Here is a 27,142-nt window from a genome sequence, read left to right as displayed (position 1 = left end):
TTTTGTTATTTTTTCGATAGCCACTGAGAACCTTCTATGATTAGGCTCTGAGCCAGGTACTTTGGGAAAAGCAAAAATAGGTACAATAAAACCGGCTTTCAAGGAAATTAAGATCTGAGGGAAGGGGAGAGTAAAGAATGAGACAAGTACAAAAAAGAAACATAATATGAAGCAGATTAAAAAGAGAGGTACCAATATAATGTTACAGAATTACGGAGAAGGAAAAGCCACGTCTGTGTGAGAGTTTAAGGAAGATTTGAGGAGTAGTGAAATGTGAGACAAGTCCCAGAGAAAGGACAGCATCGAAAGCCTTTAAAATTAAGTTACTGTATATTTTTTAGTTTATTTTTCACCTGGACTCATCATTCTGATTTAAAGTTAAATTGTATTAGTTTGTAGAAAAGCACATAAAATATTCTAGAACTTTAAAATATTTTCTCATAGCTTATGTTATATCTCTACAGCTTAATTCACTATTTTTCTATTTTGTAACTAGAATGTGTAACTGCTCTCTAAACTTCATTCTTTAATTTCTAATTATATGAAATTCTTTAGAGATAATTGTTTCTACTTATAATTCTGTACAATAGTGCTTCAGAAAAATAAAGGTTTTCTGTAAAAAAAAAAAAAAAGTTGGAATTAGTTGGCCAAAACACCAACTAGTTTATGAAAAAACTAAGTAAGGAATCTGATCAGACTAGAGACCTCCCACTTAGGACAGCACTTTTCTGAATCTAAGGGGAGGAGGAAGGAGACTTGATCGTGTGGCAGTGTGAGGAAACCGAAACCCAAGTGCCATCGGTTCAGTGTTCTGTTTTCCACAAAATGAATTTCCATTAACAGTCACATTTTGAGAGGCAAAGTTGGTAACAGAAAGGTAAACTGGCAAACCTTCCTCGTCATAACACACCTATCGGCACAGCTTGTTCAGGAATCTCATCTGTTATAGCCGAAAGGCAAAGCTGTAGCAAAGGGCCAGGGCACTGACTGCCCAGGTGACCCAGCAACGCCTTGTATGTGCTCTTCCATTTATACTAGTTTCTTAGACACATGACAAAATATTTGTCAAAGAGTTTCTGGACTGCTGAGGAAAAAGGTATTTCCCATAAAGTGCCCTGCAAGAAACTATGGGAAACCATCCTTCACAGGATTCAAGCCAGACCCTGACCTAGGTCCTGGAGTCCCCTCACCCTCTTACAATGAACTCTGCTCTGCTGGTGGCTGACATATAGCTCTTCCATGTGGAAGTAGTGAGTCAAATGGCCTTGCTCCTTGGGCCACTCACATATAGGAACTTTTTTTACAGGTTGTACTCACAACCCTAGCCACCCAAATACAATAGCGCACCCTCACTTTTACCCACAGAAAACCTGGTTCCGGTGGGCTGCTTATCTATCCATCAGCCTCAGGGTCATTCTGGGCAGCAGCTTTATAAAGCTACCAGTGCTGCCCATCCTCTTCAAAGACAGGAGTATGGACTTTACAGGAATCACACTACTGGGGTGAGTAGGGGCGCAGGTCAGGAGTCCGTGAGGGAGCTGGGCCTAGGCCCGAGGCTGGGGAAGAAGGGCTGAGCCAGCCTCACCCTGTGGCTGTCGGCCCTGCCTTGAGAGCAGCTCTGCAGAAGCCACGATGCTGAGGTTGGAAATGGGAGAGGAGAACTCAGGAGATCCGGTGGAGAGAGCCTGGGCAGAGCTGCTTTTGCTCAGTCCCTGATCCCATGAAAGGGGCAGAGAGTGACTTAGTCACGGACAAACCTCAAAACAAATATTCAAAGAGAACGGGCCACTGCGGCAGCTTGCCATGGGCGTCTCCCCGCAGTGAGAGCTGAGGGCCAAGGGGACAGGCTGCTACAGTTGTCTAATTAGTTTCTTATCTCTAGGCACCAAGGTCATTCAAAGATGAATACCAGCCTCTGCTCCTCCTGAATATCTTCGAAAAGGGAAATTTTCAAAACTTCTATGGTTACTTTTCTAAGTGTTACAACAGAAATTCACACTTACTTCTAACCAAAGTTTGTCGCTCTGGTTTGTTTCTTTGATTATTTGCAATAATCATTTATACATAGCTGAGAAGTCTTTACTGGTAGGCTTTCTCCTCGAAGGCTTCTCATTCCCCTGCCCCCTACATCCATCTCCCTTCTCTTTTAGATAGTTCTTTTGATTCTATCTTGCTGATATTAGAACTATTAGAAGAATATACTCAAAGCCAAAACTGCGCCCCTTGCTCTGAGCTCCAGCGTTTCCTCGCTCTCACAGAGGAGTACCAGAACACACTGCCCACGAACCTTTGATGGTGGGAGGAACGCTCTTGGTTGTGCTGAAGGTGTAGGTTTCTGAGAAGGGCCCTTCCCCAGCCTCGCTTGCTGCCTGGATTCGGAAGGAGTAGCACGTGAATTCTGTCAGTCTTTGGACCTTGTAGGTGTGGCTGGGTCCTCTGTAAATGGAAATAAACCTAGAGGAAGAAGCAGAATCCATTAGCCACCTGAACTTATATTACTGACAAGAAATAATGATACAAACCAGTGGCACAGATTAGGCCAATGTTGCTGCTCATCCCCTTCAAAGACAGGCAGCACGGACCAATGTCATAGAGTCCGAATGAATAATAGATCAGTTGCTATGTTATAGTTTAGTGTCTGACATATCTTTACATAAAAGAAAAACAAAAACAGGCACGTATAAAGCTTAGAATGAGATCCTTTTAATTATGCTTATGCTATAAGTTCTAGAAATATTAGTTGTTTATGCTTTTATGAAATATTTTTTATTTATAAATACATTTTTTAATGGTAGTATTTATATAATCAGATACTGTTAACCTACCTTTTATTATGTACTAGGCAATGAAGTTAATGTCACATGGGCAACTGAGAAATAGAATGTCCTCTTTGCCTGAGTTTTCTAAATAACTGATGTTTAACTATAAGACTCTTAAATTTTAACCTTTATTTTCCCATGAACTTTCGAAACTCCTTTTCCAAACTAGTAAGAAGACAGTTAGGATTATAAATCTTTGAGGAAATATGCAAAAAGGAAAAAAAAAACTTTGCTTAGAATCAAGCAATCAAAATAACAAAAAAAACCTCATAGGTGGGCTGACATAGTTTAGACCAGCAGCTTCTGAACCAAGACAAAATACTCATACTTCTCTGCTAATTAATATTTCCATGAGACATAGCATATAAGCCATGAGATAAAAAAATAAAAATGAAAACAAAACAAGGCCTTACATTTCAACTCTTTTCTTCCAGGGTCTTGAAAAATTAATATTTTTACAGTGAAATTGAATTACTTATAACGATAATATACCATCATCCTTTTTTTTTAAAGTTAACTGTAAAATTTTGGCAACAGCATTATTTTTCATAATCGGTAGTCTCCAACTTTTTTGGCACCAGGGACTGGTGCTCTTATGAGAATCCAATGCCTGATGATCTGAGGTGGCCCAGGTTCCTAACAGGGCACAGACCAGTACACCAGTCCATGACCTGGGGGTCGGGACCCCTGCCTTCTGTTATCCAAAATCTTTAGTAGATTCAGCATCCGAATCTTATTGGTCCGGGGCCACTTTGAGAACCACTATATAAATTAATCCAACCACAATGCCTTATTCCCACATTGGCCACATAGTTCTTCCAGTTTTAGGGCTTTGTCACAGCATTTGAGGACAATCCACTCTCTTTGCTAGTGCTAGAACTAGGTCAGTGATAGAATCACAATTCATAATGTCTGACTCTTAGGCTGATGTGGCCTAAGGGGTAAGCAAAATTTATGCATTCATTTAGCAAACATTTTTTGAACATCTGCTGTGTGCTAGGCTCTGTGGATTCAAAGCTGAATACGACTTAATCCCTGGGGGTTACTTGGTCCTGTGTGTGGGCAGGGTTTTCTGAAGGAGAGCAGTAGCTTTTCTACATGCTAGAGGAACAGTCCGGATGGATGGATGGATGGATGGATGGATGGATGGATGGATGGATGGATGGATATAGATTAAACAACCCCTCTCCCCCTTTTAAACAAAACCTGTGCGTCAATACTTATTTTAAAATATCCATGCTTTCATCAGCCTTTGTAATTGGGTTTCTGAGGCACAGTATTTTCACCTATTAAGTGTTCCTTCTGCTTTGCTCTGTAAGGAAGCACTTTTTACTGAAGGCTAAACATTTTTATTTTCAGAGAAAGCCAGAGTCCAGGGTGAAACTCACAAATACCATGGCAACCTATTTAGTGCTCTTGACACACCACCACCTTAATGAAAATACCCTTGCTAATGCTAGAGGCAAACAGCGATTTATTAACTCAGCCTCACCTGGGCCAGAATCTCTAACTGGAGTAATTGCCCTTAATTATACCACAAAATGGAAGTCATGGTTTAAGAACTAAAACATCATTACAAACTTACGATAAAGCCTGTTTTTTAAAGGAGTTTAGAGAAGACTACAACAGCACTGTTTCCCTGTCATGCATGCCTTGCTCTAACGAGAGTATTTCCTTTTGAAAATAAGTTCAATATACCTATGTAAGTAGTAGAATAAGCATGTCACTAACTGTTGGTCCTTTAATTTAGCCCACTGTCTGCTGTCTGCTTTGGCGATAATAAATCATGACCTGCTTGCTGCTCTGATAAAAGCCATCACTGCTTTGTCTGACCTTCCTCTCCCCAGAAAATGCATGGGAAGAAATTCTGGGGTGGCGGAAGAGGAAAGAGTTCTCTTATTTTTGTTCTCAAAATGTGTATGGAAATAGCTAAAACAGATGGTGGCTAATTCCTATGTCATATAATTAACCAGGTACAGAGAAGATGATGATGGGCATAACACAGGCTCTCTCCTGCATGCAAGGGGTATAGGGATGGAGAGGCAAGACATCAGGAATCCTAAGAGTTGTGGGATTAATGTTCCAAGATAGCCAAGTATCAACAGTGTCAATCTTACACTAAGTGCCCACCAAGAGAAACAGATTTACCGGGTTTTCTTGGGCCCATGTCCTAAGGTGGATGTATAGGCCCAAGGTCAGAAGGACATGAGAATGAACAAGGTCATTGTACCTGGTCTTCTGAGGACCCTCCCCAAGAGGCTCACTCCACAGTGAGACATTACAGACAGAGACAGCAAGTCTGCATGCTGTTTAAAAGTTCATACTTCTCTCACTTTAAAAGTTTCCCTACTCTCCTCCTTCTTAACTCATTTCCCATTTAGAAAAAGTGCAACTTGCTGCCAGAGTTAATTTAATTTTACATAAACACGCTCTTTGAGGCTGAAGCAAATCTGACTGGTTTTCAATGCAAAAATAAAATATAAAAACTGTTCTTGGACTTATTTCTAAATAGAACTTGTCTCTCATCCTAACGTAACAGAAATGTATACATATTGGAATCAGCAAATGAATCTTCGGGTAACAACTGTTCGAGAACGACGTTAACATCACTCATAGGAATGTGACATTTTCTAGGATTGGACATTTTCAACGATTGAGAATTAACTATATTTTGTAAATGGAAATGCCACTACTAAAAACAGAATGCTGTAAATAGAATGGTGTCATTTGTTTCCAAAGACTATCAATATACTAGAGCGATGTGAAAATAATAATAAAAAAGAGATATTTCATGGCAAACTTTGGGGATAAGGTTAGGAACCGTAATCCACAAGTTATCTTGGGGTAAATGCTGCAGTTGTCAGTGAGTATTCTTGGGAAATGGAAGAAAATAGGTTAAGAAAGTAAAAACCTAGGAGCAGAAAGAGAACTGGCAAGAATGAGATTGTGAAGTGAAAGGAATGAGAAAGACTTGGTATTAATACTTTTTATAATACAGAAATCATTTATCACAGTTATTTCTAATTTTATGTTATATTATTGTTTTAACAAAGAAATTTATTAAATGCACAAGTACATAGACTCCAGTTAAACTCTACATATAAATCAGTTAATCAATTAGGGAACAAAATCTTTTATATACTCTTAACTCTCAATTTTAGGTTTTTGAAAATATGCTCTTCATAAGACAACAGCCAGTTTGGCATTCTGAGTCTAATTTTAATGGTTTTAATTTTGAAAAACCAAAAGGGGTAACACCAGTTGTGTGTTTCTTCTACATCTGTCTGGGTACTTGATACGCTCTCTGTAAATGAGGGTTCTGTAACCAGCACTGGCACTGCGGACCATGAGACGCCAGCAACTTCTTCAGCCCCTTCAGGCCTCAGTTTTCTTTGTGCGGTAAGGATAATGACAGGACCTACCTCACAGAGATGTTGTGAGGTTTAAAAGGGTTAATGAAAGAAAAGTGCTTAGAACAGTCCTGATATATAATAATCACTCAATATGTGTTACTTATAATTACTTTACAATACTGAGAAGACAGGGTTTTAAAGAAGAAACTCCATTTTCCTTTCTGAGAGACCATCCTCATCATTGACTTTTCTCCTGTGCGGAAAGTCAGCTGCATTGTGAGAGAGGCTGCCCTACAGCCCCGGCTTAAGCCACTGGCTCGGGGGTTCCATCGGCGAGGCTGTTTAAGACTGTTTCCTCTCTCACACTGGGACCTGTCAGTGACAGCTGGGCAAGCGTACCTCCCTCGCCAGACTGGTAAAATTCAATTTGATAGCTCATGTAAAATTCCCTATGCAGAGTAGACCTCAAATAAATGTCCTTGATCCTAAATGCCTTTCTGTACATGCTGACAGTAACTTCTGTTTCAAACAATAAAGATCAACCAAAACAAAATAAAAAGCATAAAAAAGAATACATTCTCTCTTTTACTATAATTCTGTAATTATTTTCCATCATTCCAAGAGGAAGGAGAAGAAAGAATCTTCTTTCTCGAAGCTAGTGATTTATACCAGTTGCACAGTGGCCTCTCTAGGAGGCTCCGAAGGTTAGCACACCCTGTGGCTAGAACCACTTGGAGAGAGATTAAAAATATTCATCAAATATTTGTTTTACAAAGACCAACTTAATTTTTTCTTTCCAAATCTGTTTGTTTTTAAAGACCAACTCTGTTTTAAAATTCATTAATAAGCTGGAGGCCTTTGGTGACAGAATTAAACGTGCTAAAGGTCCTAAGACACATGACTGAAGACTCCGTATTTCAAATGCAACCAAGGACTCAGAGCTCAGAGCATGGCTTTGCCATGAAGAGGAGAGCAGCCCTCCAGCTTTGCTGACACCTCCCCCTCCCTCTTATATTTAGCGCACCCAGGGTCAGTGTGTAGACCCCACATGTTCATGCACCACAGGCCCTGGGACCTGAGTCACAGCCAGACGCTGATAGGAGTCTGTTGTCTTGAAGGTCCTGATCCCTACTACCTTGGCCTGTGTCGCCCAAGCCTGAACAAAAATAAATCAGCTGGGAATGAGGAGGACATAAGGTAGCTGGGGTGCCTGGTACGAGAGAACAACCTTTCGTGGAGACCTCGATCCCTTGATTTCTGAGGGTGGGTGTGGGGAGGGATCTGCTTTCCCCTCGGCCACTCTCCCTTGTCTATGGTAAAGACTGGACCGCCTTTCCCTTCTCCCCTCAAGGGAAGCAGAGGGAATTGGACCCAAGAAGACTGGACACAAAGCTCAGCTCTGACTCTTATTGTCAAAACATTCACTCTTGTTAAGCCAACAGGGACAGTACCCACCTCATGGGTTTCAAGAGTCAAATCCGAAAATGTGGGTAAAAAGCCAGAACTGAGCTCAACACATAATAAGAGTTCAATACATGGTACCCAGTGGCTCCAGACTGTGCCGTGAGTGCCACGGAACACTTCTCAGGGATTCAGGTGAGGCTAAGGTGCCCTGAGGACCGCTGTAGCTCTCAACTCCTGCCACACAGGCCTCTCTCTCTGTCACTAGGGCCATTACCAGGTCTACATCCCAGCAAGAACAGGTCCATCTGAATTTGTGATGTTCTGCAACATCTCTTATGGCTTGTGGTAGACATATAGCTCCCTCCCAAAATGAGTTAATCTAATTTGGTGACCAAGGAGTGAAAACGAAATGTTCAGTCTGTTATTTTTATTACATTAATGCTCATGTGCTAATGAAATATATGTGTAACAAGTGACATGGTTCCTGGAATGCAGAATATGCTCAATAAAGTCAGTGAGTAATTTTACTACAGGCTGAGGCATATGTCACCCTGGACCCACACTGGCAGTGCCCCTGAGGGGTCTTCCACTCCATCTTCACCCCTGTTGCCCAGGGCCACGTAACCTTTGGAGTCATCAGCAGACACCCAGGGCTCCGGTGAAGACAAAGAGGACAGGTGTGATAACACCTGTGGGGCTCCACTGCTGTGCTTCCCCCAACCCCCATTGACACAAGGACTCAAAGTACAGTGGGGAAACAACAATCTTTCAGTCAGCAGACTTAAGTCTGAGTTCAGGTTCAACTGACTGCTGATCTTGGGCTCCATACCAGGTAAGTTGTTCCCTCCTCTGTGAATAGGTAGGATCACAATGCCTACCTCTTAGGAGGCTGTTGTGATTGAATGGGATAATGCAGGAAGAACCAATTATGAGATGCCTAGTATTTGTTATTGATAAGAGACCACCAAAGATTATGAATGATTTACCCTGTTTGTCAAGGCTGCAGCGGCCTTAAGGATGTCTCAGAATGCATCCTAAGTGACATTTCCTTAGGCTTTCCTGAGCTGGAAAGAAAGCTGTGCATGTGAATACTGTCCTCCCTGCCCCAAGGAAACAGATGGAGATGGGAGCACGGGGTCCCATATAAGTGAGTCCATTAATGGAAATTTAGGGATTTTTACTTAGGGAAAGGAAAAATGGAGATAAATGCTCTACTGCACACAAAAAATATTTACTTGGAAGAAAAATACAAACAAGAGTCACTGAAAGTTTACAGTGTGAATGAATTCTTTTATGGTTCTGTTTCTGACTTGCTTCAGTGTTGACTGTAATGTCTTCTTGAAACTAAATACTATGATGATAACAAGCACACATGGGTTTTAGTGTTGGTAATTTATCAGTTATTTAAAAAAAAAGTTCTATATATCTGTGAATGCAAAATGATTCTATTCACTCCACTTGCCTGTCAGAGTATTCCATGAGGGGTATGAAGACCTTGGCCACAATGAGGGTCTGTTACCTTTACCATGAACTTGAACGGGCTGATAACTCCTCAGGCTGAGTTTTAAGATAGTTGGGATAATATGTCTTGTTCATCTGGCAGAAAATTTTCTGAGATCCCAATAAAAGGACCAAGTAAATTCTATAATTCCTTATTAAACATATACTAGGAAGGCAAAACAAAAGATTCTTGACATTTTGAAGAAATCTAGAGGTGGCTATACTTTTAACCTCTGTATTTTAGCCTTTAACATTCTGAAAGATAATTTTTTTGCACTGAAGTACAACCAAAGGAAGAAATTTAGACATGTTACATCTTTAAGCGTTTATTGTAAATCAACTTAGAGAAAAAAAAATAAAGATGTTTAAAATGTATTTCTTTAAAATAGTTTTGTTTCAGAAGATACATCCAAGAATGTTCTGGATCGCTTATAACTTAAATTTGCAGTAGAAAATAAGAGATAATGCTACGGTTTTTGTGCGATCCCGTAATCCTGTCACCATTACAGAGTAACGGCAGCCCATTAATATGAACTCCTCAAAACGATCCAATAGACTGACCTAAAATAGCCTGTATTCTACTAAAGGCTGCAAATGGCACATTTCAAAACATGTTTCACAATATCACAAATCAACAGCTGTTAGTAAGGTCAGTACAACTATATTCCTTAATGACATGTCATTGCCTTTATTTTTTCTTAGTTTCCCTGAACTTTATGATGTGTGTGTAAATTTCCTACATTAGTGATGTTTAGGAATGGAGGATGTTCAAAACAGGTATGAATAGTATGTGTCCTCACTTCGTGAAGAACACCAAATCCTGTCATGTCTATGCAGAAGCAGATGGCATCATGTGGGGACACCTGAGGCAGGGAAGGTGCATTTCCTAAACTGGTTTTGATGTTAATGAGAGTTCCTGTTTGCAGACTGGGCACACAGGTACCAAGAGTGACTTCCAAAAGACCAATGAGAAAAAGAGTTAATTTCCTGTCCCCAGATGCATTTGGACCTTTTGGCTTGCGAGTGATCAGGCTGTAATACTTTGTGATTATGCTTTTTTTCTAAGAAATAAAATGTCACTATAGCTACTGATGGAATTCTTTAGGTAGAGTAAAATTCCTACTTCCAATTTTTTTTCGTTCAAACTGTAAATTACTGACACTACCCAAGAACCTGGAAGCTTCCCATTCTTCTACTTTGTTTTCAAATATATGTAGTGAATCTCATTTTTAAGAATACTCTTCCTAGTTTGCCAATTCCAGTCTTTGTTTGCCCACTTCTTTTTCAGTGGCTTTGCTTCAATCTTACCTGATTTAGAAAAAATGGTGAGGAAAATGCTGTCCAATTCCATTTTCAAATAGAAGAAAAAAAAGGTAATCTGAATTCTATTTCTGGTCCAATAAGATCTCAAAAAGTTCATTTAGCACCCCTGGCCTTTGTGCCTAAACAGCTTATCCTGAAATTAACTAAGCTGGAAATAGTCTTGATTTTTTATCTGTAGGCTGAGTTTTTATGCTCTTTTTTCTAAGAAACAGAAATGCTTTTTCCCAATAATCAGGGATTGGAGATGGGCCAGTAGCTCCATTGAGTAGAGGGAGAAACTACAACAGGGACATACATCTCATCATCTAGAAACTCACTAAGAGATTTGGGATTATAAAAGATTTGACACTCTGGTCAAGAACAACAATTGCCTCCTGGTGACTAAAGGTAATATAAAAATGCCATCTAACAAGGGTGATCATGTGAATCAGGGACTATTCCAGAGAAGCAAAAGAAATTAATCCTGAGGGTCTCTTGTGGCCCAGAGCTATTTAATTCAGCAATATGCTCTGAGAAATATCAGCAGGAGTTTGTTCCGCACTAGGCATACATTAAGGAAGCTCACTCCCCCCACAGTGATCATACATCATGGCCACTCTTATAAGTTGCTGTGTGTGTATTTTTTCAGGGCTTACTTATGCAGATTGTTTTCTGTCCCTCTCTAACAGCAAACGGGCAGTCATATTGTACATATTACTAGCACCTCCAATTTTGCCAGTTGAAAGGAAAAGTGTCATGGGCACAAATGTCAAGTTAAATGGAGAGCAAGTGGTAATTATCCACTCTATAAGAGCCCTCTTCCCCGTACTCATTTTGCTGGAACCTTATTTTAAAATACACTGGCTGTCTGACTAAACCTGAACAACAGATTAACCACAAATGCATTCCTGGAACTTTAGTTCCTCTTGCCTCAGTGCGGTGTACAATTATCAGGAACGTGGACCCATGCGGGTCAGGATGAGGTTCAGTAACATCTCAAATTTTGTTAGGGCAGCATGACATTTCATTTCAATAATACGGACAAATGCATCTTCAAAAACATCAGTAAGGCGTTACAATCTTAAAATGCATGAGCTGACTTTGTTATTGTAATCCCTACATTAGGTTAAAGCAGCATTATGAAAATGTTTACTTTGGGTATAAGTATATTTTTGCATATACAGGAACCAAAGACATTCAGATCTGTATTAGATCTGCTAAGAATATTGCTGGTAATTGCTCTATGGCCAAACTAATATAATTTGTTTCATTTGAAGTTAAATATTCTCTTCTGCTATATACTAATTGTTTTAGATTAATTTGTTTTCTCAGAAAGATAAGCTCCTTATAGGTAGGCCACATACCTCGTAAGACCTAGCACATTGTAGTTATTTAAGAAAAAATTTATGACTGAGAGATCATAATCTAATTGCTAGGGATAAACTTAGTCCTGTAAATATAAAGCAGAGCTTTGAGGCTGTCATATTACTATGTAGCCAGTGACCTTAGACTAGGAATCCATGGGTCAAAGCCTGAATACATGGAAACAAATGTCCTGTTCAAGGGGAAAAATATTCACCATAGCAAGTCTAGGTGCTCCAGATGAATTCTAAGCTGATTTGGTTTGAGGCAGGGATTTGGGAAAGATGCCCTTTTGGGATCCTTGCTATTGACACACAATAGTTCCAAATTTAGGAAAAGCCATTTGTAAAAGTACCAGAACAGAAAGAGGCATCATTTACTTGGAGAAAGACCTAGGGCCCATTTCTGTGCTTTGGAGACTACATCCTTGATTTCCATCCAATCCTGAGTCCTCACCACTAGACTCCATCCCAAAGCTCTCTTGCATGAGACTGTAAGATTAGAACCCTTTAAAGACAACCCAACTCAACCCAACCCGACCCAACCGGCATACTATAGAAACCATTCTTCTTTCCTCCCGCAACACTCTATGATATTGTCAATCTTAAAGCCTTCCCCCATCAAGATTTGCTTGAATATATCTGTCTCTTCTACTTATCTCCCACACCACATGAGCTCCTGAAGGGCAGGAATTTACCTTGGTCATCTTTGTCTATCCAAAACTTAACCATAGTTTCTTTCTTTGCATGTATAAAACTCCTAATAATCATAAGTTGAAATTAAGTCAATTTACCAAAAACAATATATTTTTTTCACCTAGATGGTGGAAGGCTTTGGCAGAAATCCTATTATCACAGAAAATATTTCACTTTTTATTCAAGAATTAAGTAATGTAGACAAAAGCTCTCAATGTCCAATACTCTGTAGGTGCTTAATAAATAGAAGTTACTTTTATAAAATTTGAAATATTTTTGGCCAAACATTATACTCAAAATCTCTGGGTCATTTAAGCTTTTATGATTGAGAGGCATATAAAGAAACGTAACAAACCAACACATCATAGATATAAAACCCAAGGCATTCTGGACTCTTAAGTAAAGTTAATATCTTTCTTACTATTTTCTTACTTGTTAAAAGCAGAAGCCAAAATGTGAAAAAGGAGATAACAAGCCATAATCATTTATAAGAGACTTTTCTTTGTAAAAGATTTAGCTTACAAATGATCTACATACAACATTGTTGCTTTAAGGTGAAAAAGATGGTAAGAATCTCAAGAGTTCATCTTCTAGTCCAGCCTCCATTTTATGGATGAAGAAAAAGACCAATAGTTTAGCAGTCAAAATCGACTCAACTCTTTAATCTGACAATTACCAAGCATGGAGTTATTAGTTTTCATTGTGCTTCTGTTGCGAAATATGTTTTAAGACTCAGATTGCTTGCATAGCTGACTAGGGACAGCTGTACAACTCAGACATTAGCAGCTCTCCTTTCAAATGCCCACAGTGAATGAGTATGGTCAATTAAAATCACCATTAAATCTATGTCTGGTTCTCATATTGGCCACAAGCAGGACATGTAACTATTTTGCCAGATCCATAATAAGAACTTGTCAGTAGTTCATGAAATCAATGCATATGCTAAAGAATATGTGCACTTGTTCTAAAACACACGACTAGAAACCATTCTAGCAAAATAAGTTCAATGAAAAAGACAGGTGCTACTCTGAAGACTATGTCCCTTTCAACTTAACAAACCAAGTCCTAAAGGATCTCCATGGGATAGAACTGACAAAGACTATGCTAATAATAAATATTATTTTGGATCCAATGGAAATGATTTCTTCCTGATTCTCATAAGTCACGTCCAAAGTTATATTGCTTGGATTGAAGGGGCCATTCACTACAAAAGTTCAGTTTCAAGACACTAAAGAAAGTCATTTACAAACTCAAATTAGGCCAAGTTTCATCTTATTAAATCCCAGGAAAATTATTCCATAAATAGAATGGGAATTTATTATGCTCTATATTGCCATCACTTTAATAACTTTCTAAGAGCATTGACAAATCTAATTTAAAAAAGATAAATTTGGACTATAGCTCATAAAATTAAGAAAAATACTGTTCCTAATGCTAAGTTTTTCTTAAATTGCCATTTAAATTTAGGCATGTCATTTATTTGATTAACAAGGCCAGCTTTGAGTGCTTTTTTTGAGAAAAGAGCATGTACTGATTACAGAATTCTGCACTATTTTCTGTCTCACGACAACACATTCATCTGGACCAGTGCTCATGGAGCTTTTGTTCTGAGCATTGGTACAATGCTCCTTCTGGGGCACCTCAGGTAGATGTCCCACACTGGGCAGCACTGCAGCATGATGGGGACGGCTGGGTTGGTGCAGGGCTGTCACTCTCCCTATATTCTTGTGGGTTAATAGTTGAGGCAGCTGTACAGGGAGTCAGGAGGCACCAGCTCTGACCCCAACTTTGCCATCAACTTTGTTTCTGGGCTTTAATTTTTCTAAAACAGTACATTTAGAAGGCATTCTTCAAGGAAGGCTCTCTCTAACACCAATGGAAGCCAAAAGCTCAAAAAAAAAAAAAAAAAAAAAAAGTAAAAGCTTGTTTACAAATTTCCCCCAATACTAGCTTTAAATATTATCTTGATTTGTTAGTCCATAATTTCTATTCTTGCCGGCCCAGGAGACCCGTGCCAGTAAATAATGAGGCTGTGAAAATGTATCCGAAGACACAGAGTACAGTAAGACAAATGATCTTGTCAATGAGTGAGTATGCATTAACTTCTCATGAACCTACCAAAAGCCTTACTTTCTCTGTGCTTTCTATACCAGGACTAGTTTCCAGCAGGGCAATCACTTTTTTGTTCTTCTGTAGTCAAACTACTGGGTTTGACAGGTCCTTCAAAGTCAAGTTCAATGTCACCTGTTTCAAAAAGCCATGCATGATCTTTACAACCAGATAGTCTCTATTTTCTTCAAACTCCCAGATTGTTTTTCTCCTATGTCTGCCTCCTCCATACTCCCAGGACTCTTTTTTTCAATGACACAAATGTTCTATGATAATTCGTGGGTTAATATTATGCTTCTAGAGGCAGGGCCTTGTTTTGTCCTTGATCCACTTCAGGCCCACCTCAAAACAGTACTATCCACACAGCAGAACTCCAAAGCACTGAGATGAATCAAAATACTAGAGTACAGAGTCTGAGGTGGAGATTAGATAGGACTTTCTGTAAACCTAAACCCAGTTCTCCATGTAAAGGAACAGGATATTACAGTGCGTAAAGGGGAAAACAGAAATACTTCTACACTAACGCTGGTTTTGTGCTTCAGCAGGTATGCCATAAGGAAGTAGTAGCATGTGTCCGTTCCAATGGGCTGTCTTGGTTTTATAGTGATCCCACCTCCTTCATCTGATTCTCTGATTTGGCCTTTTGGTAATAGAACATTCTGTCATCATTAACTTTTACTCTGCATTTGAATTCTTTTTAAATACAGTTCAGCTGCCTATCTTATGACTGGCCATTTTCAGAGGAAATGAAGTTAGGTTAAATAAATACTATACGAAAGGCTGGATTTGATTTCTGTGGCCAAGTGTGTTTCCTGGGCATGGTGTCTTATGAAGAATCAACTATTTGTGCTGGTTAATTTGATATTGCATTGCCCATAGTTACAGAGTACTATCCCCATCTGTATGTCACCACAGCTATTTCAGATTGGTAAACATGTTTGTCCTGATGGTTACTGAATATTTAAAGAGATAACATCTCTGAGTCTTATTTCCCTCTGCACTCGTGACTAATATAATGGTATTACATCACGTAGACTTGAATTTGACAATTTTCTTTTTAGATAATTTCTCTCCATTATCTGGTTTTATGAAAGAAAAAAACAAACACATATATTATCACATGCAAGGAAATCAGGATCTTCAGAATATTTGTTTAGTTATTCCAAAGGGAGAATAGAAGGTATAACTTTGGGTATAAAAATGCAAGAAATCTTTCAACAAAGCAAAAGTGTTTTAGAGGACGAATAAACAGGTAGCGTTTTACCTTAAAGCCTAAGCCAAAGCCATACAATTTCCCCACGCACCCCCGCCCCACCTCACCTCTTGTTTCTGTCCTCCAGCTGGAGAGTGTACACCATGTCATCAGCAGCATGTGTCTTGGCGTTACTGTCTCCCCATTTCAGCTTCAGACTCTGAGGTCCGGCTGCAGCACATTCAAGCCTAGGAGGCAAGGGTGGTAACGGCCGAGTTTTTGCTTTAAGAAACTGACTAAATGGTCCAGCTCCAATTTCATTTATGGCCTGAATTCTGATCCTGAAAAAAGGAAAAAAATACAAACATTGCAGGTTTAAGAAGCAGTGATTTCTCATTTGAAATAAACATTATGTCGAGTATTTTTTACTTGCCCCTAAAACAATATCACGGAATAAAGAAAAACAAACTGAAGTTATTAAGACAAATAGAGAACTGGGCAGCTCGGAGGACACATTATACTATCCATGCAACAAACACCAAAAATTAAAGCGCATTAACAAGATATCCCTTAGATATCTCAAGATATCATTAATTAATTAATTTTTAAAAAAGCTGTTGTCTGAGCAAAGACGATCATAAAGACATGCTTTTATTTTTTGTTCTAGCTACCCTTTAGCTGCCTCAAAGTTGGTTTTGGAAGTGAGCTATAAAAAGTAAATGAAATAAAAAACAAATTAGTCTCTTTCATAGCTCCAAAGCAAAGGACAACAGCTCTTTAACAGGGCATTTCTCCTCCCCATTTCTCGGTCCTCCCCCAATAATCTCTGCTAGTCCATACCCAGAGCTAAGTGTGTAGACTGATGATAACAAGATGCCATGGAGATGTGCAAAAATCCTAACTGGATGTTTATAATGTGCAGTGTTATGGGTAATAAAGATCTATTATATTAACATTGTCCTCATGGTCTAGGATTTTAAAATGAAATAGTTAAAATGTATATAAAAATAATATCCTATTATTCTTCCTATTTTCCTTCTTTCTCTATTTCCTTACTAGTTAAGTGAAACAGTTCTCCAAGGTTATCACACAACACAGTGATAGCACAGCTCCATCCTAGTCCTCAACACTTCTTCCCACAGTGACTCAATGTTGCTGCAGCTCGCTTCCTCCCGGCAGTCGGCTGCCGCACATGCCTGCACAGGCCTTCCTCCTCCACTTCTTAGACACTGTGAGTAGTTCTCTCCGTAGCCTCAAGCGTTTCCACAGCTTCACCTACTTTAAAACCACCCCCAGGACTGCATCTCCTCCATCTCTGTTACTAGGGCTCCACCCAGACACCTTGCTAGGTACACAGGCATCCATCTCTATTACTAGGGCTCTACCCAGACACCTTGCTAGGTACACAGGCATCTTACTGAGATGACTGGGCAGTGTGGTGCCACATTTAAACCTGATTTGAATTTGAAAGTGTTTTAAAACACATGATAATAAAAAAAAAATAGTGAAAGAGATAAATTCTTAGGAAACAAATCAGTTTAGAATGTTCTTATAATTTAGGTGTATGCACTTCTTATTTATAACAATTATTGCTTATAAACAAAAAATGTCATTTAAGTATTACCATAGTTAAATTCATCCTGTGACCTCAAATTAGCCTTAATTCTTCAAATTTAAAGGTTACATAATTCAGCAAGTTAATATAGTAACATAAACTGTTAAGAAGAAAAAGAAAGATTATTCCCAAGTGAGATAGTGTGTACATTCCACCCAGGCTCTCCCACTGAACGAAGCTATTAAACCTGAACATAATAAATGGAACAATTCAAGAACTCTGAAGAATAAATGGTAGCTGGAGAATTTGGGCAAGAATTTGAACTATCACCAAACAGCAGTGAGTGTACCATTTTTCCCTCTATTGTCCGTCAGACTGAACTCAGTGCAGCCTGAAATCCAGGGGCAGACGTCTGCATCAACAGAGCCTGGCTAAAAGGCAGAAAGTGGTTTCCAAATGTTCAGAGTGAAGAGGAAAATCCCCCATTCCTCTTTTTTTCTTTTCTACATTCTCTCATTCCCTAGTCCTTAGCCAATTCCATCATAAATTACAGCCAAAAGAAAAAAAACACATAATATCAATGGACACAGAAAAAAGCATATGGTGAACTCTAACATCTATTTAAAATAAAAATTCTCGGCACACTAAGGATAGATGGGAACTTCTTTAACTTGAAAAGGACATTTATAGAAATACCTACTACTAAAGTTATACTTAATGGTGAAAGACCAAATGATTTCTCTTTAAGATTGGAACAAGGCAAGGATATTTATTCTCTCCACTCCCACTCAACACCGTGTACCACAAGTCCTAAACAGTCGGGGATGAGAAAGGCATAGAGATATGAGGGGGGAAAAAGAAATAAAATTGAAACTGTAAGACACTGATGAAAATATTAAAGAAGACCTAAATAGAGATATACTGTGTTTGTGAATTAGAATATTCCACACAGAAAAAATGTCAATTCTCCCCCAATTCAGATATAGATATAAGGCAATTCTAATAAAATTTCAGCAGGATTCTTTTGAGTAGATATAGATAAACTGATTCTAAAGACAAAGGAACTAAAATTCCTAACATGAATTTGAAAAATAAGAATAAAATTAGGAGAATCCCACTACCTGATTTAGGACTATAAAGCTATAGTAATCAAGATAGTGTGGTACTGGTAAACAGAAATACACACAGATCAAAAGAATAGAACAGAAACCCCAGAAATAGATCCAAACAAATATGACCGATTGATTTTTGACAAATGCGCAAAAGTAATTCAATGGAGAAAGAATCGTCTTTTTAACAAATGGCATTGAAAGAATTGGATAGGGAAAAAAATAAAACTCAATCTAAACCTCATATTCTAAACTTAACTCATAATGGACCAGACATCTAAATGTAAAATATAAAGCTTCTAAGAAGAAAACAGGAGAAAATACTTGTTACCTAAAATTAGGTATAAAGAGTTTAGGATGGGATGTGAAAAACATGACTCGCAAACAAAAAAATTGAAGAATAGGACTTTATAAAAATTAAAACTTTTGCACTCTTAAGAGAATGAAGACAAGCTATGGACTGGGGGAAAATATGTGCAAATTACATATCTGACAAAAATGAATTGTATCTAGAATGCATAAAGACCTCTAAAACTCAACAGGAAGAAAACAAACCCAATAAAAAAACAGGCAACAGACTGAAACAGGTATTCCACTAAAGAGGATATACACATGGCAAATAAGCTCACAAAAAGATTATTTAACGTCATTAGTCATTAGAAAATGTGAATTAAAATTATAATGGGATACCATTATCTCCCTACTAAATCAGCTAAAATCAAAAATACTTAATACCATACTGGCAAAGATAAGGAGCAACTAAAAAAAAACTCTCAGAGTTTGCTGGTGGGGATGCAAAATGGTATAGTCACACGGAAAAGTTTTTTTAATAAAGTTTTCTTGCAAAATTTAAATTCTACTTATCGTAGGACCTAGCAGTCTCATAGTTTGGTCTTTTAAGAAATTAAAATCTAAGTCCACACAAAAAACTATATACAAATGTTTGTAACAGCTCTTGTTATAATCATCTAAAACTAGATGAATACATCTGTGTCAGAGTTTGGAATGTAGCAGATACTCATCTCTGATAAAGTAGAGCAAAAATTCCAATAAATAAGAGCCCTATGTTTCCCAGATTCTATTATACCAGAGACTACATGAGGTCTCTTGTAGATATTGCAAGTCTCTCAACATAACACTGAAAGACTAAAATAAACCCGTCCCAGCCTCCCAACAGGAGTCTTATAAATTAGCTTTATGGTACTAACACAAAAGTGTTTTCTATGATTGGAAAGTAAGAAAATTTTCTACAACTGGAGAAGTAAAATCTCTTTTTAAAAGATGAGTCATCACAGTGGTAGAAATTACCGCCCTCTTTCCCATCTCAGGAAAAGGGAATTAAGCCAGACATTAAGTCTCAGTCTTTCTTCAATGGTGTAAGGTTTACATTAATGTCTATGGCCAGATTTCCATTCTTTCCTTTTATTCTAGGCACAGGATTCCTAGAGCCCTGAGGCCAAGGAGCTTTCTTTCATCTGCTTGCCCACGGTCCTCCAGAGCCAAATTCACCTTGTATTTCAGGTTTTGCTCTGTGCAGCCCAAACAGCCCTTAGCTACTTTAATAAACAAAAGGAAGAGAGGCAATGAGTTGCTTAAGATTGTTCTGCTCAAAAAGAAAAAAATACTCAGAGATCTAAATTATGTTAAGAATTAAAGCATATTTTATAAAATGCCAAGTATTGAGATGCAAAATAAATGTAGATTTAGTTTTTTATTTCTTTTGTAATTTTACTTATTTCCCCATGGCCTCCATAGTATTTTGCGAGGAACTGGGTTCCTTAATGTTTGTTCTCTGCGGTTCTCTGACCTGTTTTTGAGAGGTATTTGATAGGCAAGTTAGTCCTTGCCTTAAAGACAACAATACTACGGGAGCATTTTAACTCTCTTCAGCAGTGAAGCCTTGGGGAAATTATCTAACACCTTTAAGATACAGTTTTCTTAACTATAAAATTGGGATAGCAATATCTTTGCATTTACAAACAGGATTACTTAAGATAATGAATATGGAAAACACTTTACATTTTCTAATATTTTATATTCCACTATACAAACAAAAGATTCAAGGTGGCCAAAGCACTTTGGTGAACTTTGAAGGGCTAATTTATGGAATTACTATTCTTATAACTTCTTTTGTGACCAGAATTTCTCTCTAATGGCAAAGAAAATGTGTTGAGCATCCATGAGGAAGGGCACTGTGCTGGGTACACACATAGTCAGTCTTCATTTTAGCTGCATTATCACCACCATCTTACTTTATAATTTGAGTAATTTGCTGATACCATCTATGCTTTTCCTTCTTCTAAATTATGGCCAAAGACCCGGCAACAGCTAAGAGGACTTCTTTTTAAACCATCCACAGATGGTGAGGGGAAGAAAAAGAACTTGGGAACACATGAAAATATTAACGATGACCACCAATGACCACTGCAACAAACAACACTGAAAACTTGTCCTGTCCAAGGCCTGTGCTATGGAGTAGTAACTTGTATTTTCTCTTGCCTTTAGAGAGGAGAAAACTGCAGTTCAACTCAGAGATGTCAAATAATTCAACCTAAATGACACAGTGACTCCTAGGTGCTGAAGTCTAGATTTGACAGGTATGACAATAACTCAAATTTCCATCCTGAGACCCCAAAGAATTACCTCGTCTGTTTTACAAGCAAAGGAACTATGGCTGGCTAGGTTGAGTCGTTTGCACTGATCCACATAGTGGGTATAGGTAGATCTGGGTGTGAATCTGGTCTTTTTTGGTTCAAAGTCTTTGTGCATTCTGGCATACCATATTCTCCTAACATAATTTAGACCACCCAGAGCTTCCAATCCAACCAAAAGATATTTTAATTCAAACCACACTTTTTAGCTCAACAACTGCCTTCTGCCAATGAAATAGACATTTAAAACAGTTAACAAATGTATTTTTATATTATTTCAATAACTTTGGCTTTTGGAATCAACTACCTAGACTTTAAAACACTCACTTCAACTTATCCTCGTTTTTACAAAAACACATTTTGTTTCAGTAAAAATGCATGGTAAACATTTTTCCATGTAGCTCATGCACCAAACTAATGTTAGATCCAATGATGAAGTAACACTGGAAACTGAAACAGAAGGAACTGAGAAAATGAAGAGAGGCTACGTCTTCTTGCATTCTGGTAAACATGTAAGAACTCAGAGCCTAGGAGGATGAGAGAGCAGAAAAAGGACTAACGCAGGTAGTTTAAAAGTTTTGTTTTGAGGTAAAAAATGCAGTGCGTGAAAATACTCAAATTCCAGTGTCAGCTAACTGGGACTAATTTGCAAAACAAACACTAACCTAAGCAACAAGTCCAAGAACTCATCTCAGAAAAAATAGACTTTCAAGTTTTATTAAATTAATTAAAGATTGTTCAAACCCAAATTTGAGAAGTTTTCTATTGGCTGAAGTTAACATGTTAATCTTGAAATTTAGATAGGATCTGTGGGGTATTTTTGTTTGTTTTAACATACACTGTATATCAGTTTCTGAAATTTTAAGCTCTGCAAATTAAGTATAAGGGAAACGAAATTTTGCTTTTCAATTTAGGGAAGTAATATAACTCTGAGGAACTCTATCTTGGCCAAACTGATGTGAAAAATCTCTTCAAGTGTCCCGGAGTCTACAATATCCATCAATACATTGAAAATACTGATTAAAGAAATCAAATTAAGAAGCATATTCTTTATAAATTTGTATTGAAAATCCACTATTTAAATACTTACAGTCTAATTCTGGATGCCAAATAGATTCCTGCTTCAGAAGAGCATAGCCTTCATAATGTGCACTACACACACACACACACGCACAATCAAATTTCTGACTGTGTGTACTGAAAGAACGACGACTTTCAAAACAAACCTTCCTCAATTGGGGAAGCTGACTTCTCAGTCATGATTACCCATCCTGGTACTCAGGACATCTCAAGTGTAGAGGGGAAGGGCCGAGAGGATAGCCTCACTTCCGCCATGAAAGATTGGGGTAGAAGAGGCCTAAGAAGCAAAAGATGGGCTTTTCATACTCCCACCCCTACCAATCTACCATCTAATCATCTAACTAAGGAGAGAAAAATATGAATAAAAAGAATAATCATCAGATAACTTCTGAAGAAATATAAAATGGTATCTTTAATGTAGGAAATCTCTTTGGAGAAAAAGATGTGTTCGGAGTGAAGTTATTCAGAAAAAGCTCCCTAGAAGGGTAACTGGAGCGGCTGGGATTCAGCACTGCTGCCCACCAACCTGCTTCTCCTGACAGCTCCTTGGATAGGGTGTCGCCATTCCGTCTCCAGGCACTTAACTGTGTGTGTGTCCCCTGTCTTGACCAGAAATAAAACTCGAATGTCTCCCATTGCTTAAAGGATGATGCTAGATTTCTACAGACACTTCTACCTATAATCTGGTCACGACCCACTTTCCAGCTCACTTCTTCCCTAACAAATTTTAGTAACACATAACTTGAGTGTTTACTTACGATGTGTCAAGTCCCATACAAAGTGCCCGAAATCTTATCTAAAACACACAACGACTCTATTAGACAGCTAAAGTTACTTATCCCTGTTTTCTGTTTTGTAGATCAGAAAATTGAGGCACAGAGAACTTAACTGACTTTCCAAAGGTCACACAGACAATAAGTGAGGGACCCAGGGCTGAAGTCAAGGCTGTCTGAGTTCAGTGTGCTACTTCTGAACCACTCAGACTTTGTCTCCTAATAAAGCCCATCTCATCTTGTTAGGATGAAATGATTTATGACTCACTTCTTGACAGGTTAATGTAGTGTTTGACATAGAGTAAAGACTTAATAAATGTTATTTTCATCTCCATTTTATCTAGCAGAAAGAGCATAAATGAGCATAACAAACAAATCTACCTTTAGTTGTTTGCCAACTCAGTGTGAGTCAGACATATAATGATGTTGCCCCAGAAAAAGTAATCTCAGGTAAACCTTACTAAACTAACTGCTCCATTTGGAAAACTAGTAAGATGACAGTCTTGCTCTTCTATGAGCCAGCCAGACAATTCCTAGAGGTCTGGGCACTAATCATTAAATAGAGGCCATCGGGAAACAGAACTCACCCAGTGAAGAGGATGGACAGGGTTACGGAAAACTCACGCTAGCGAAGACATCTGAGTGAAGTGAAGATGCTTAAGTTCAGCAGACAGCTAATGTGGTAAGACAATGATGACTAGGCGCCCCCTAGGGCCCACTAATCCACAGTCTACAGGAGTGGGGCTCAGACTTCCATGGTTTGCAAAAGCATTCTAGGTAATTCTTACATAATTAGCCATGAAGAATCAATGCTCTGGGGCAGAGGCTCTCAAACTTTTACACCAAAATATCCTTCAGGGCCACTGAAAGCATGGAGTGTCAGCCCACGTCTGGAGTTTCTGTTTCAGGAGGTGAAGAGCAGGGCTTGATAATTTGCATTTTTAGCAAGTTTCTAGGTGATGCTGGTGATACTGGTCCAGGAACCAGTTTGAGAACCACTGCTCTAGAGGAAGGTCCAGAGTCAATTGTGTAGATTTTAGATATAGAGAGGTTTTAACAAAATAGTTATTCACAAGTGGGATGGACTGCCTAGTGATTAGATACTAGAACTACTGCCCTGGCATTGGAGATACTCAAGGTAGGGCACTGGGAAGGCTGACACCATGTTATCTTGTTTCTCTGTTTGCAGGCTATGACTCTGTGTGGCTGGAAGCATGCAAAGGAAAGCTATGTCTGTTATCAATAACATTTTTTTTAGATCCTCAAACCAAAATAAACTCAATCTCAAACTTGGTTCTAAACTTAAAAGCAATCCCTTTCAACATAGCATTGTAATTCCAACCAAATTCCATATAGGGTGTCAGGAGGTCAATGGGTATTTTTTTTTGCCAAACAATGGAGAAGTAATGGATCTATTTTTTTTTAAAACCCTCTCTTGCGTCAGGTTTGCTAGAGGTTCACATTTCTGTCCCCACAAAAAAAGGAAAAAACTCAGTGTGAGAACAGTTTGTAACTGCTGAAAAGTTAAAAAAAAAAAAAAAAAATCAAACCAAAGAAACAAGTCCTTTATCAAAGCCCCATAGCCTGCTTAAAATGTTTCATTCTATGTTTTTATCTAGAACATCATGATCTGTTCACTTATATTTTAACCAATTTATGGGTCAGAAGGGAGTGAAGTAAAAGTTGATTGGACCAAAATTACACCCTTAGTTCCTTGAAATACTCACTGTGTATTTCACTATAATTACTGCAGTTGTTTTTGAAACAAAGGAACAAGACCATGGTTGATGAGAGTTCTACTATAGAGTACCTGATACTGTACTATAGAAACTAGTATAAAGCTGTATAAAGATGTACTCATATATAATAATTTTAGTATCTTAAATATGAAACATCCAATTTATTTACAGATTGACCAGCAAAGGCTGAAGACTAAATCTTTTTTGGGAGGAGGGTCAAGACAATATGACCAGAACCAAAGACTTGTTTTTTCTAAAGCTATTCAATTTTCATGCAATTTGTCTAAAATAGTATCTTCCAAGCTTAAGGTTAAGAGGTGATATCCTTCCAATGAGACTTTCCATATTCAATTCAATATATTAGCCTTGCATATTAATATTGAATTGAATTATTTATGCTACATCCATTAAATACTTTTAAAATAGAGTCTTGAGGAATTACCTAAATCTAAGTTCATTCTTCCACAGTCCCTATATTACTAAACCATTTTATCCTCTCCATAACAGAATTATCCTCTGAGAAACTTGTTAATATGTGGAAGATACTTTTTATAATTTCCACTGTAACTGACATTTCGTCATGAAGCAAAGATTCTGTACTTCAGCTTCCTTCATTTGAGCTCTAGAAATCTTTCTAGAGAGAAGTCATTATACTATATTTGACCAATAAAAATCAGCATTTTTCCAAGAGCATCCTTCTGGACATCTGGTCTCTTAGAAACAGCCGAGAGATGACTTTATTTGGTCACTTTTCCCCAGAGATATACCTCATGGTCAGGTCTCTTTAGAGAACATCACTGGGGAAATTCCCTGAGGTCAAGGTCTGGAATTAATCATCTCTGGATTTCCTCAGCACCTGGTGAGAGTGCTCTGGACACAAGAGGCACTTAGCATTTGGTTAGCAAACAAGAGTGAAGACTGCCTTTCTGAGACGGCCTTAAAAGGCTAAAACTGAAGAATGTCCCTGGGCTGCCTCTTCATCCATGTAAGTTATATCCCCCTTTATTCTGTTTCTATTTCCAATACAATTTTGAACAATCCTAACTATTCTGAAACCTGGATCTTCCTCTCTGAAATGTCAACAGGGCTGTGTCCACAGTGTTATTTTTAGCCTGTGATGGCACAATAACCTACTATCTTAGGTTGCTACTTCAGTGTCCCCCAACTCTGTGAGTGCTCTAAAGGCAAGAACGGTGTTTGTCACTGTACTGTAGACCTACAGTGTATACCGCACTGTGCCCAAAAGAGATTTCTTAAAAGAAAAAAAGAGTAGAAAAAAACAAAAAACAAAAAATAAAATCACCCTGTCATTGTTTTGAAAAGCAAAATGGATACACTTAGATGAATTATTACCAAAAGATTGGTAAGAAAAAAGCAGAGATAATATGATATAGCAGGATGGAACTTTTGTATCTTACAAATAATTAGCTGATTCTTTCTTCAGCTTCTACGGAAAGAAAAAAAAAGGTTGTAAACCATGCTATCAAACTAGACAACGCTGCAGAAAAAATAAATGAAATGATAAATCCTTTCTTAGTAGCAAGTTTATATGTCTGCCCCTTCACTCCCTTGCCCCACCCCAAGAAGCAGTTTTGTTGGATGGTGATCTTAATGATGATGAAAATTACAATGCACATTTATTGTGCACTTGCTATATAAGCATTTCATATTGATTTATTTACTGTTTGCAATATGCTTTTGATGTAAGTAATCTCATTTTCATTTATAGAAGAAGACACTAGACACAGAGAGGTTCAGTAACTTGCCTAAAGAGACAGCTGATGACCTGAATCTGAATATATGCTCTCCTTCACATCCTCCAGAAACCATTTAATCTGACAAGGTAGATGGCCTGATAGGGCTCACCTGAATAACCACAGATGTTCCTGCACTCCTCTAATGCTAATCATAATTTTTGTTGTTGTTGTTTTGAATGAGCTATAGTAACTTGGAGAGAGAGCTAAATGATTTGAAATTTTAAGAGGCTATGTTGAAAAAGATGTGTGAGAAGGTGAGGAGGCTGGCTCTCAGACAGGAACAATGGGGAAAGAAAGAATGCAGATGTTAACTGAGTTTTGCTTGGTGATGGGTGATGCAACTTTTTCTAGCTCCTTGTAAAATCCTGAGTAAAGCTACATCACAAATTCTTTGTAATATTGTGTCTGTTTTTGTGGAATCAGAATAATAGCAGAGCCCTGCTTCAGAGGTGGGCAAGAACATGGTGAGGACAGAGGGTGTCCACAGGAGGTGGGGAACTGATTTAAAATGGTAAGTGAAATTGTATAAATTTATAACCAAATCATAAAGTATAAAACAATACGTTTTAAAGCTAAATCTGCATTTAGTATAACAGAAATATACTGTGTAAATATACTATTAATATATAAATATAAATATTCTATTAATATAACTATACTACTAATAAAGATATTTATTAAACATGGCTAGAATTCGCCCATTTGGCTTTCAGAACCTGAAGGGTCTGGAGCCCCAGTGCTG

The 27,142-nt window shown here is 38.1% G+C and overlaps 1 protein-coding gene across 2 annotated transcripts in view; it reads right to left on the bottom strand.

Moving 5' to 3' along the window:
* The window catches only part of FNDC3B (fibronectin type III domain containing 3B), a 299,021-nt gene that overhangs the window by 11,734 nt on the left and 260,145 nt on the right, over positions 1-27,142 (bottom strand). For both annotated transcript variants that reach the window (XM_016155721.2, XM_016155639.2), the window contains exons 23-24: positions 15,865-16,077; positions 2,288-2,454 (exon numbers count right to left, since the gene is read on the bottom strand). In XM_016155721.2, the coding sequence (XP_016011207.2) occupies positions 2,288-2,454; positions 15,865-16,077 (380 nt within the window). The remainder of the gene's footprint in view (positions 1-2,287; positions 2,455-15,864; positions 16,078-27,142) is intronic.

This window comes from Rousettus aegyptiacus, unplaced genomic scaffold, assembly GCF_014176215.1.
Source record: "Rousettus aegyptiacus isolate mRouAeg1 unplaced genomic scaffold, mRouAeg1.p scaffold_m13_p_4, whole genome shotgun sequence".
Classification (NCBI taxonomy): Eukaryota; Metazoa; Chordata; class Mammalia; order Chiroptera; family Pteropodidae; genus Rousettus; species Rousettus aegyptiacus.
This window is presented reverse-complemented; position numbering and strand designations above follow the sequence as displayed.